The sequence below is a fragment of the Apium graveolens genome, chromosome 11 (assembly GCF_009905375.1).
Source record: "Apium graveolens cultivar Ventura chromosome 11, ASM990537v1, whole genome shotgun sequence".
NCBI classification, from domain to species: domain Eukaryota; kingdom Viridiplantae; phylum Streptophyta; class Magnoliopsida; order Apiales; family Apiaceae; genus Apium; species Apium graveolens.
Genome location: NC_133657.1, coordinates 1,983,964 through 1,994,845, shown reverse-complemented (window position 1 = coordinate 1,994,845; position 10,882 = coordinate 1,983,964). Strand labels below are relative to the sequence as shown.

General features: G+C 34.5%; 2 protein-coding genes across 2 annotated transcripts; one reads left to right on the top strand and one right to left on the bottom strand.

Moving 5' to 3' along the window:
• The first annotated feature begins 232 nt into the window (after positions 1–232).
• LOC141697575 (protein FAR1-RELATED SEQUENCE 5-like) lies at positions 233–3,554 on the top strand. Its single transcript, XM_074502011.1, has 4 exons — positions 233–299; positions 714–972; positions 1,020–1,809; positions 1,899–3,554. Exons 1-4 carry the CDS (start codon positions 233–235, stop codon positions 3,552–3,554), a joined length of 2,772 nt encoding a protein of 923 aa, XP_074358112.1.
• A 4,074-nt stretch (positions 3,555–7,628) lies between these two features.
• Positions 7,629–9,644, bottom strand: LOC141698191 (uncharacterized). The gene is made up of 3 exons (XM_074502839.1): positions 9,306–9,644; positions 8,246–8,451; positions 7,629–8,158 (listed from the first exon to the last, which is right to left on the bottom strand). The coding sequence occupies exons 1-3, from the start codon at positions 9,393–9,395 to the stop codon at positions 7,900–7,902; spliced, it is 555 nt and encodes a 184-aa protein (XP_074358940.1). The 5' UTR covers positions 9,396–9,644; the 3' UTR covers positions 7,629–7,899.
• Between the last annotated feature and the right edge of the window lie 1,238 nt (positions 9,645–10,882).

Genomic DNA, 10,882 nt, shown 5'->3' with positions numbered 1-10,882 from the left:
CGTCGATAATTACCTTGTTATTGTCCCAATCATAGTAGAAAACCATTTTTCGGGAAATAGAGAAAAGAATGTTGAAGAGAAAATGTAGAATGAAAAAAAATGAGATTACAAAAGCACTATTTATAGGCTGAAAACCGGAATTTTAAAAACCAAAAATTTAATTTAGGCACAAAAAAAAAATGTTGCGGAAGCTGAGGGGTAAGACTGTTGACTAATTTGCCGCATTGACCCAATGCGGCAGGAACGATTGCAGCAATGGGTCAATGCGGAAAGTGATTCTGCAGCAATAAGCCAATGCGGTATTTCGGTCCAACCTTTGACCAGTCAACTTATAATAATAATGGCACAAAAATTAAGTATGAATTCACAAAAAAGTATAAAATTATTAATATAAATTTTAGAAACAAAAATTAGGTATGAATTCATAAAAATTGATATTGATTTAATATTTGCACAAAAATTAAGTATGAATTCACAAAAAAGTATAAAATTAATAATATAAATTTTATTATTAAAATTGATAATTTGATTTTTTAACTAAAATAACATATATGACAATTTTTAAAAACATAAAACTCATAAAATATTGTAATCATAAAAATTCAGAAATACTATTTGAAAACCAAAAATTTAGTTTAGGCACAAAAAAAAATGTCGCGGAAGCTGAGGGGTAAGACTGTTGACTAATCTGCCGCAATGGCTCAATGCGGCAGAAACTACTGCAACAATGGGTCAATGTGAGAGTACTCCCGTATTGATTCATTGCGTCAGGAACTCGACTATAATGGCTCCAAAATCTGGTTGGTGGTTATATTTAATGGGTCTCCAGCAATGCTGGAATGTTTCATTGCTGGAGACAGTTTTGTTTGATTCAACATTTACTTCTTATTACTCATTTTACAATTTACAATATACTTTCAACAATTTCAAATTTACTTTCAATTTACTCATTCTTGAAGGTGATCTCAAAAGGTTAGTTTTCGATTGTTGATGGCTTCTTTTTTATTTAAAACTTGTAGTTCCTCTTCTAGTAAAAATGATAATTACGATTATTATACCCCCATTAGACGAAACCCCGTAGCTCGTCGTAAGTTATTTGTTGATGAAGATACTGTAAATCTTGATAGTGATGATAATATGAATAATGTTGGTGGTGATAATATTGATGTTGATAATGTTAGTGTTCATAATGTTGATAATAACGTTGGTGGTAATAATGTTGGCGGTCATAATGTTGATGATAACGTTGGTGGTGATAATGTTGGCGGTCATAATATTGATGATAACGTTGGTGGTGATAATTTTGACGGTGAAAATGTTGATGACGTAAAAGATGAGAAAAATGTTGAGAAAAAGAATCATGGATTTAAGAATAGTAACGATGTTGTGCCTTATGTCGGCAAGATTTTCGATACATTGGATGATGCAGAAGCATTTTATAGGAATTATGGTCGAAAAGAGGGATTCAAGATAATAATTAGGAATACTCATAAGCGAACAAACACAAATGAACCATCATACCGTTTGTTTATTTGTCGAAAAGGTGGAAGGGTAGGAGCGACGTCGTTGGATTTTGGTAAAGGAAAACGAGTTAGAGAGGTAATTCCACGAACGAATTGTGGTGCTCGAATGTGTGTCGTTCACAAAGTGAAGATGGACAAATGGCAAATTAGTTCGGTGGATTTAGAACACAATCATAAATTGGTGTCGCCGGAAAAAGTTCAATTTTTTCAAAGATCACTCAACATAAATCCTATGACGAGATCATTGATTGAGTTGTTTAACAAATCGGGAATTGAGAAGGGCAAAGTAATGAAGTTTCTTAGCGAGACAAAGGGGGTGTTGAAAAACTTGGTTTTTCTAATCAAGACGTACGTAATGTCATACGTGATATTCAGCGCCGAGTATTTGATTCGGGTGATGCGGAGTGTGGATTACTTTTGTTACGAGAACTACAAGAAAATAGTTTTGGTAATTTCTTTTATCGGGTGGATGTAGATGATGAGAATCGTGTATGGGGTTTGGTGTGGGTTGATCCTCGGTCCATGAACGCGTACAAGAATTTTGGTGATGTGGTTACGTTTGATTCAACTTACCGGACGAATAGGTATTGTATGCCTTTCATACCTATTACGGGCGTAAACCACCATTATCAAAATATACTATTTGGATTTGCACTTGTAAGGGATGAGACTGAGGCATCGTATAAGTGGGTTTTGAGGACATGGTTGGAAGCCGTCGACAATAAACCGCCTCGAACAATTATTACTAATCAAGACATTGCATTGGGAAATGCCATTGCCGAGGTCATGCCTATGCCACAAACAAAGCATACATATTGTACATGGCATATAAGTAGTAAGTTTCCCGAGAAGTTATCGTATTTGTACACAAATTATCCGGAGTTCAAGACAGAGTTTAATGCATGTGTGTACAAGTCGTTGACACCTACAGAATTTGAAGGTAAATGGGAGCAATTAGTCGAGAAGTACGATCTTGAGGATCATGCTTGGTTAAATGACATGTATGCTATTAGAACTCAATGGATTGGTGCTTACACGAAGCAACATTTTTCCGCTGGCATGACTACAACTTCAAGAAGCGAGTCTACAAATTCTTTTTTTGATGAATATGTGCAATCATCTACCGGTTTGAAGGAATTCATTGAGAACTCTCAAAAGGCTTTGGAGACACAATATCTGAAGGAGGTTAAAGCCGATTATGACAGCGAACAATTGGAAAGGAGATTAGTTTTGCACTCATCCTTGGAAATGCATGCATCCGAAATCTACACGAAAGAAATGTTCAAACGGTTTCAAAAGGAGCTTATGAAAAGTACATGTTACATCGTGAACAGTGTCAAAAACAATGGAACTTATATGTCGAAACTGTATTTGGTTGAGAAGGCTACCCTGCCGGAGAATTGCAGAAGAAAATATCGAGTGACGGTTTTCATGTATGAAAAAATTGAATGCTCATGTAAGAAGTTTGAATATTCCGGGATGATTTGCAAACACATGATCCGTTATCTTGACAAAAAACAAAAAATCAAGATACCAGAAAGTCTCATCATGGGTAGGTGGACAATGAACGGCAACAAAATTACGGGGCCTCTTCCATATGCTCCTCCCGATATTGGTAATGATGGTGCATCACAACCATTAAGGTATGGTGCATTATGCAAATCTTTTCAATATTTAGCTGCTTCCGGTAGTTGTTCTGTTTCACGGTATAAATACTTAATTGGTGTGATTGATAGAGAGAATAGATACTTGAAAGATGCTTTTGCAGATGAAGAGCGTAGAGAAAGAACCCATGAGGCGAAAACTCAAGAGGACTACCAACATGATCCAATATTTGATCCTCCAACGTCGAAAACTAAAGGAAGGAAGAAAATAAAAAGATATAAAAGTGGAATTGAGACGGCAACTTCAAAGATCAAGATCAAGCCTCGAAAGTGCAATTATTGTGGGGCGATCGGAGGAGAATATGATGCAAGAAACTGTCCCCTAAGGGAGGAGCATGATCGAAGAAATTTTTATGTTTTAACCTAACAATTGTTGACAAGTAGTACATTAGTTCTTTTAACGTTATTTAAATTTACACATAATATTATTGTTGCAAATTAATGTTATTTTTTAACAAAAATATTATCCAACTCTTATTATTAATATTAATATTGTTTAAAATATTTTCAACACCAAAACTCTTATTATCCAACTTAAAATATTGTAAGAGAATTATGACAGAGCACCCACCAATGAGACATTGCTAGAGGTCTCACTGCAGCAATGACTCATTGCTGGGTACTCTGCTCCACCCAAAACTCACTGCCTCTTTTTGTTAACAAAAGTGAGTTTAGTAATATTAATATTTTTAAAATATTTTCCAACACCAAAATTCTTAAAATATTTAAAATATGCAGTATTAATGTAAAAATTTGAAAAAAGTGATTTAATCAACAAAGTCAACTAGGCATTAAATTAGTCAATGCGAAATAGTGACGGATAACTCGACGGATAATCCTTTTGCCCAGGTAACAACCTCTCGCGTGCCCACAACATCAGTAGCATCGTGCATCCATTAAGTGCTGTTGCACTCTTATGAGCAGCCTTGGTCAAACCTCTAAACAAATAGCTCAATACAGCAGCTCCCCATGCATATGATTTAATCCGAGGTGAATCCTGGATGAGTTGTAAGTACCTGCGACAAAGGAAATACAGAGTAAGTAAGAATACAGGGCAAAATAAGGGCATGATAATAAATGAGAATACAAGAATTATAGTGTCAAATTGAAAATAAATGAGAATACAGGGCCTCATATGCAAAATCAACAAAAAAGGACAAGTGAAGGACTAAGATGCTATAAACTAAAATTTAAAAACGGAAATGCAACAAATACAAGTAAATACCTCGGATGCACGACATATCGACTCGATGAAGGAAACAATATGCCCCCAATGATGTATAAAAGATAAGCTCGTGTGTAAACCACAAGATCCTCTTGTAGCCCCCCCTCTGGTAGCTCCGCATATCGTTCCCTTAATTTGTAAAGCTTGACCCCGTCCCTATACATATATTTACGCCCCACCTCATCCAATCTTGCATCCTGCCATTCCCTCATCCAATACGCCTTCGGAGCGTCAAGCTCCCTATGAGTAACTGGACGACCCTTAACAGGGAGGCCCATAATCATGTATACATTCTCGAGGGTGATGGTCAACTCACCAAATGAAAAGTGAAAGGTGTTAGTCTCTGGCCTCCACCTGCAATTGCATTCATACACAAACATCACAAACATTGTCAGTGACGATTCAAATAAATGAGAAAATTGATTACAAATTAGTACCTTTCCACTAAGGTCGTTATCAAACGAATATCGTTTTGAGGAACTGAACGATTGTTCGTGAAAGCCGAGAAACCCCATTGGCTCAGCAACTCACGCTGGGGATCCGAAAGTATCCACTGCTGATGATTAGCTGTGTACTGCCGTACATCCAGCTTATCCCGCACACCTCCCGCCCATATGGCAGTACTAATATGATCATCCTGCATCGTCAGGAGTGATCCAACAATAGGCCCGCATTCATTCTCCATAGTAACTGCAAAGTGCACAATAAAAAATACTATATAAACCCAACTTAAACACGAAATATTTATAGAACCGTTATTTTCTATTTTAAGTCCTACCGAAAAATCGCCATGACTCATAAGCTAGCCACAACCAATCAAATATTTTATGTGTGGGAGGAGTGCAGAGTAAATCACTTCGTGTACCCCACAAATTTGAAACAACAGTAAAACCATCAAATACACAGAAAACTCTTTAGCAATAAAAAAACATAACTCGAAATTCAATAATAATAAATTCTCATCTACCCTTTTAGCAACCAACCAAGCATAAAATTGCAAACATATAAACACCCAAGAGATGAAATACAGTTAACAATAATCTTGATAATTATACCTAAAGAACAACCACATTCAACCTAATATAACATCAATAATCATAAAAACACATGAAATTAAAGCATTGAGAATTAACGACCGGGGAAAAACAAAGGAAGCAGTATTCAAGCCCCTGTTCCAGACAAATGATTCACTTATATCTAGGGCTCATTGCGGAAGCAGTAATGGGTCATTGCGGTAGTATGTAACTATGTGTATGTATACGTGTATGTATACGTGTGTGTAGATGATGAGAATCATACCTGAGTAGCTGAATCACCGGAGTAGATGTTGAAATCGCTCGAAATCGCCTGAAATCGCCTGAAATCGCCGAAGTAGATGAGAATTAGGTTTTTGTTATTATGAAATTAGGGATTTCAGGAAGAAACGGGTTAAACCTGGGTCTCGTCTTCCGCAATGACTCATTGCGGGGGTTGCAATGGGTCATTGCGGAGGCCGGGGTTATTATGTAATTTCGCGAATTTTAAGTAATAGTTTGTTAAAATAAAGAATTTATTAATAGAAATATATAAATACAAAATAAAAATATAACAACCAAATAATAAATATATTAGGAATTTATGCATCAATTAAAATTATTTATATATTTATTATCTATTATTTTATAATTATTTAAAAATAAAACTAAATTATTTGTAGTAATGAAGCATTGCGCAAGCCGCATTGAGTCAAAGCTGGTGAGCTCCCGCAATGTAACAATGCGTAACCCGCATTGAAGATAAACTGCTATGCTTCCGCAATGTAACAATGCGGCAGGTGGTTATTAGAACCACCTGTGGCTGTGGAAGGGCACAGGTTTTGATATTTCTCGTAGATTGAAACGAACATCACACAATCATGCCTCACAATTAACTAGTATTATCAACTTTCATCTTCCATATTGTTGTCCATTGGGCGTAATTGAGCTAAACTGTTCATAAGCTATTCGAGTTCGACTCGTAAAATATTTAAATTAGACTCGATAATAATCGAACCGAACTCGAGCCGAAGCTATTCAAATTTTTTACCAAGTCGAACTCGAGTTTCAAATTATTCAATTCGTAAGTTTCGCAAGCTTTACCAAGTTTTTACCATGTTTATTATTATTTTAATATAAATATATTTTAATGTAAATATTTAATATTTTATATATTTAGTTGAATTGAATTGGAGTCGAACTTCTTATTTCAAGCCGAACTCGAGTCTATTAAATTTTTTACAAGCCGAGTTTCTAACTTGAAATTTAAGATTCGGCCGAACTCGAGTTCGAGTTCGAGCTTAAATATTTTCAGTCGAGTTTGAACCGAGTCCGATAATGTTTGACTTACCTTGGCTCGATTACACCTTATGCGTGGGACCGTGGGAGTATAAATTATAAAATGAAGAGAGAAAGCAGTGCGTACCCATACATATACTAAATGGTTTGTGTGTCCATGGACACATGATAACACTAAAATTTATAATTTTAGTATATTTTAATTGTTATGGTTGTTGTGAATGCAGGGAATTAACCATTATAAAAAAATGTAAACCAATAAAAATAAATTAAATTTATACAATTTTTTGCTTATACAACTGTAGATGTCTAAGCTCTCATATTAAATTAAATAGCAGATTTTTTCTGTGTTTCATACAATAGTGAAAAATATCGTTTTCTTGAAAAACTAATATGGGCTTGAGGTGACAGCAGTGACATGGGCTGTCTAGTGGCCCAGTTGTAGTCTTTTTATTTTTATACTTTACACTAAAACTTTCTAGTTTCTTTATTACCAGGCCTGCTTAAAATTTCTATTACATTAATTGAGATGGTTATCAAGGATGATCCACCGCCTCAGCTGGTACCATAATGCACCTTATTTCATGCTAAACATTTAATTTTTAGGGGTTGTTAACTTGTTATGTCCCATTATATTTGATGTGGTTGGGTTGTTCTGCTTCTGCCCTATTTATTACTCCGTCCATCCCCTTGTTTCTTTACACTTACCTTATCGGAGATATCCCTCTTAATTCTTTACACTTCAAAATTTTCCGAAATAACAATTCTTACGTTCATACACGGGCGGAATCAAGAGAGGCGAACTTACACTTAAACCCGGCTGAACAAAAATTTTAGTATAGATTTTTTCAGTCCCCAACCTTTAGTTAAAAATGAGTAGAAATCTTTCTAGCCTCAGCTAATATGATATATTTGACACACAGTAAACAAGCTGTGTTTCTCTACTGCATATTATGATTTGTAAGCCAAGAATCTGAAATCACCATAAATTTACAAGTTTGATCGCTCCTATTGTCAATTATTGATGCACATTTTTATAGTAGCATGAAAGAACAAGATTTGTGACACATCCATCAAAGATAAAAGCTACTCTCAACCATGAAATTTCTGTTCCAACAGTCAACTGAGAAATCAGTGATTTAAGTGTCCAGGCACTCAGCAGTGACACTCACTCATCACTTGTAGCTTCCAAGTCCCACACCAGCCTCACCGCCATAGGGTGCAAAGCTTCCTCGTGACTTGGAATACGAAATGTAGTAAAACGGAGATAGTATGGCAGTGAAGAAAGTGAAGGCTGCGCCAGCTGCAAACACGCCCTTTCTTACTGTCTGGCAAGACGGAGGGTTTTCACTGAAAATTGTGGTGTACTTGGTGTGATAAGCATTCCTCACTGAACCAGCCAACAAGCATGCCTCGGCAATAAAGAATGTCACCCTGATCAAGTAAAATGTATAAATGGTTAAAATGTATAAATGCTACTTGGACTACTTATAATGTTCAGGACAACAGTTTCAAGCATACCAGCAGAATATGAAAAGGAGAAGTGCACAAGCCCTGGAACCCCCAGGACTTAAAGCCTTTCCGCAACAGAAACAACGGCTTGCTACCATTATAATTGCTTGACTGGCCATGAGGAACAAGAAAGCCCCAACACCATATCCAGTTGAAATGTCAGAGTCGTAGACACAATAATTGTAGTTCTGTTCTGAATCCTTCGTCGTTGTGGCCTGCAATGAAACAGAAGATATGGTCATTGTGTTCTGAATACGGATACAGACAAGCACAATCACCAAAAATACCGATTTTGAACAGCAAGGACTAAGAGCCGGATTTTGAACACAGTAGTACTATGGGAGACAAGAACTCACTATAATCTTAATTTCAGGCTGCTTGAAACATATCACACAAACATGATAGAACTTCGGTTTCAAACATCTAAACAACCAGCAAAAGTAAACCTCAACAAATATATAAAACTTATAGTAATATATTTTGCGCAATTACATAGCAAATACCACACGCCACTCAAAAGGCGTAAAACAAGAAGTTACTTTCCTACCTGGTAAGAACTTAGAAATTTGGTGTTTGCCCCTAAAAATTCAGTAAATGTAGTTTCTGTAAAGTGGCAATCCGGCACCGGATTTGTATCTGTCTTAAATCCATTTGGTAGATTGTACCAATTATCTTTAGCGAGAGTCATTCTAAGGTTGAATTCCTGATAAAATCTAGACGATCCCAACTTCATTGAATAAAAACTTCAGGAAAATCTAATAGAACCAAGTACTAATGATTTTTATGATCTAAAGATCCTCTGTAGCTAGACAGAGGAATAAAGGTTTCTGATCAAGAAAATTTAGATCTATGAGGCATATAAACAAACACAATTACTCTTTCATTATCCAAGATCATTCTGGGAGAATTCTACATCTACCTTTACATATTGTCTAGCTTGAGAAACTATTGAAACTAGGGCATTGATGATATCATAATACTTGCTCAAATCACTTACGCGAAAACAGGTACATATAATCTCAATAATCTCAATAGCACCCAATAAAAAACGAAAATGAATAAAACATACAGTGCTTCTCCGTTGCTCAGCAGCAACAGCCAAGCCGAAAGCAATGACATCAAAAATGAAGACGACGATCATCACCAATTTAGACGCCATGGATTCGATGCCTCAACAACTACAAAACCTCTGCAAATTCTGATCTATAAATCTTTAACACCAAATAATTTGTAAAAGAAAAATAGAGAAGAGAAGTAGTAACTCCTAAGCAGAGAGGAAACAATAATAAATGTGGCACCAGCTAGTTATTATTAAGACTTCACCAGCAAGGTGATAAAGACATGGGAACTATTAAAGTTAGTAGAAACGGAAATAGACCATAAGATTATATGTGACAGCTATATATTATCTTTTCTTTCTCTTCATTTTTCATACGATATCACTGTCGTGTCGGTGAAGGATTAATGCAATTTGTTAAGCTTCACGTGTAGAATTACATTCTACTCAATCCCCTATAAGCAGATGATATAGTTCTATTCTGCTTACCATCCTTTGTATGTTGGAATGTCATGTTCTTTTAAGGTGTAAATAACATTCTTTGGGAAATTTTAAAACAAGACTTAAATCGAATAAGTGACTAATAAATAATAAGTTGATAAATGTTATAAATTATATAAGTACTAGGGACCTATGCCCGCGCTACGCGTGCTTTTCTTATTATTTTTTTAAAAAATTAATATTTTGTATATATATATATGTATGTGTATGTATAATATCATATATAATTTTTTGTATATTAAATAACTTGTTTTCCGTTATTTTTAAACCGTTGAGAAATATTTAGAAAAATAAGATAACACAAAATAAATTAATTAATTGGGTTTGAAGATATTTTTTTCGCGACATGTAAAAAAAATTGCAAATGTAATTTATTTCAAAAATGTATCATTCAAATTTATGTACTTGTTTAAAATTATACTATGATTTCATTGATTTTCTTAATTATGACTTTCTTTCAAAAATTCATACCAATCTATTAAATTGAGATATAAACATCGTAGTCTTATATTAGATTTTTAAAACGTATATCAATGAAATACCAGACGATTACTTAATGTAATAAATAATTTGTTTAAAAACTATACATATATCATAGTATAATTTTAACAAATTTTTAAGTTTACTTAAACTAATTTTATAATATATTGTCGTTCCTTATGATGAGTAGATAAGAAATTATTTATCATTTTTTTGGTGATTTAAATTAAAATTTATAGTAAATGTCATGGTATCGTTTGGTTTTAAAAAATAAATTAAAATAATATTGCTTGGAATGTTGCGGATTTTCAATTGAAAACAACTTCATTGTGCGTTGCAAATTTCAATGCAAATTTATCGCAATTCATTTGACATTTACCCTCCTTTAAACTCATGTACAATATTACATATGAAGTTCTCCTTTAAACTCAATTGTTATATTACATGGAAAAAAAATTGTTGAGTTCCATTATATAGTACTCCATGCATCCCTTTCCGGTTGTACTTTTTGGTGGTTAAATTAATCAACTTTTGATCTAAGATTAAAATTTTATTTGTTGACAGTTTCTTGATGCCGCCAAAAAATATAAAAGAGGATATAAAATAAT

Excerpts from the sequence above, each read along its gene's own strand:
- LOC141697575 (XM_074502011.1), top strand. The coding sequence starts at position 233 with ATGCGGCAGGAACGATTGCAGCAATGGGTCAATGCGGAAAGTGATTCT. Across the intron at positions 300-713 it reads TGCAGCAATAAGCCAATGCG|AAACTACTGCAACAATGGGT; the intron begins GTATTTCGGTCC and ends TCAATGCGGCAG. Across the intron at positions 973-1,019 it reads CTTGAAGGTGATCTCAAAAG|TTCCTCTTCTAGTAAAAATG; the intron begins GTTAGTTTTCGA and ends TAAAACTTGTAG.
- LOC141698191 (XM_074502839.1), bottom strand. The coding sequence starts at position 9,395 with ATGGCGTCTAAATTGGTGATGATCGTCGTCTTCATTTTTGATGTCATT. Across the intron at positions 8,452-9,305 it reads CTGAGCAACGGAGAAGCACT|GCCACAACGACGAAGGATTC; the intron begins GTATGTTTTATT and ends GTTTCATTGCAG. Across the intron at positions 8,159-8,245 it reads CTCCTTTTCATATTCTGCTG|GGTGACATTCTTTATTGCCG; the intron begins GTATGCTTGAAA and ends TTACTTGATCAG.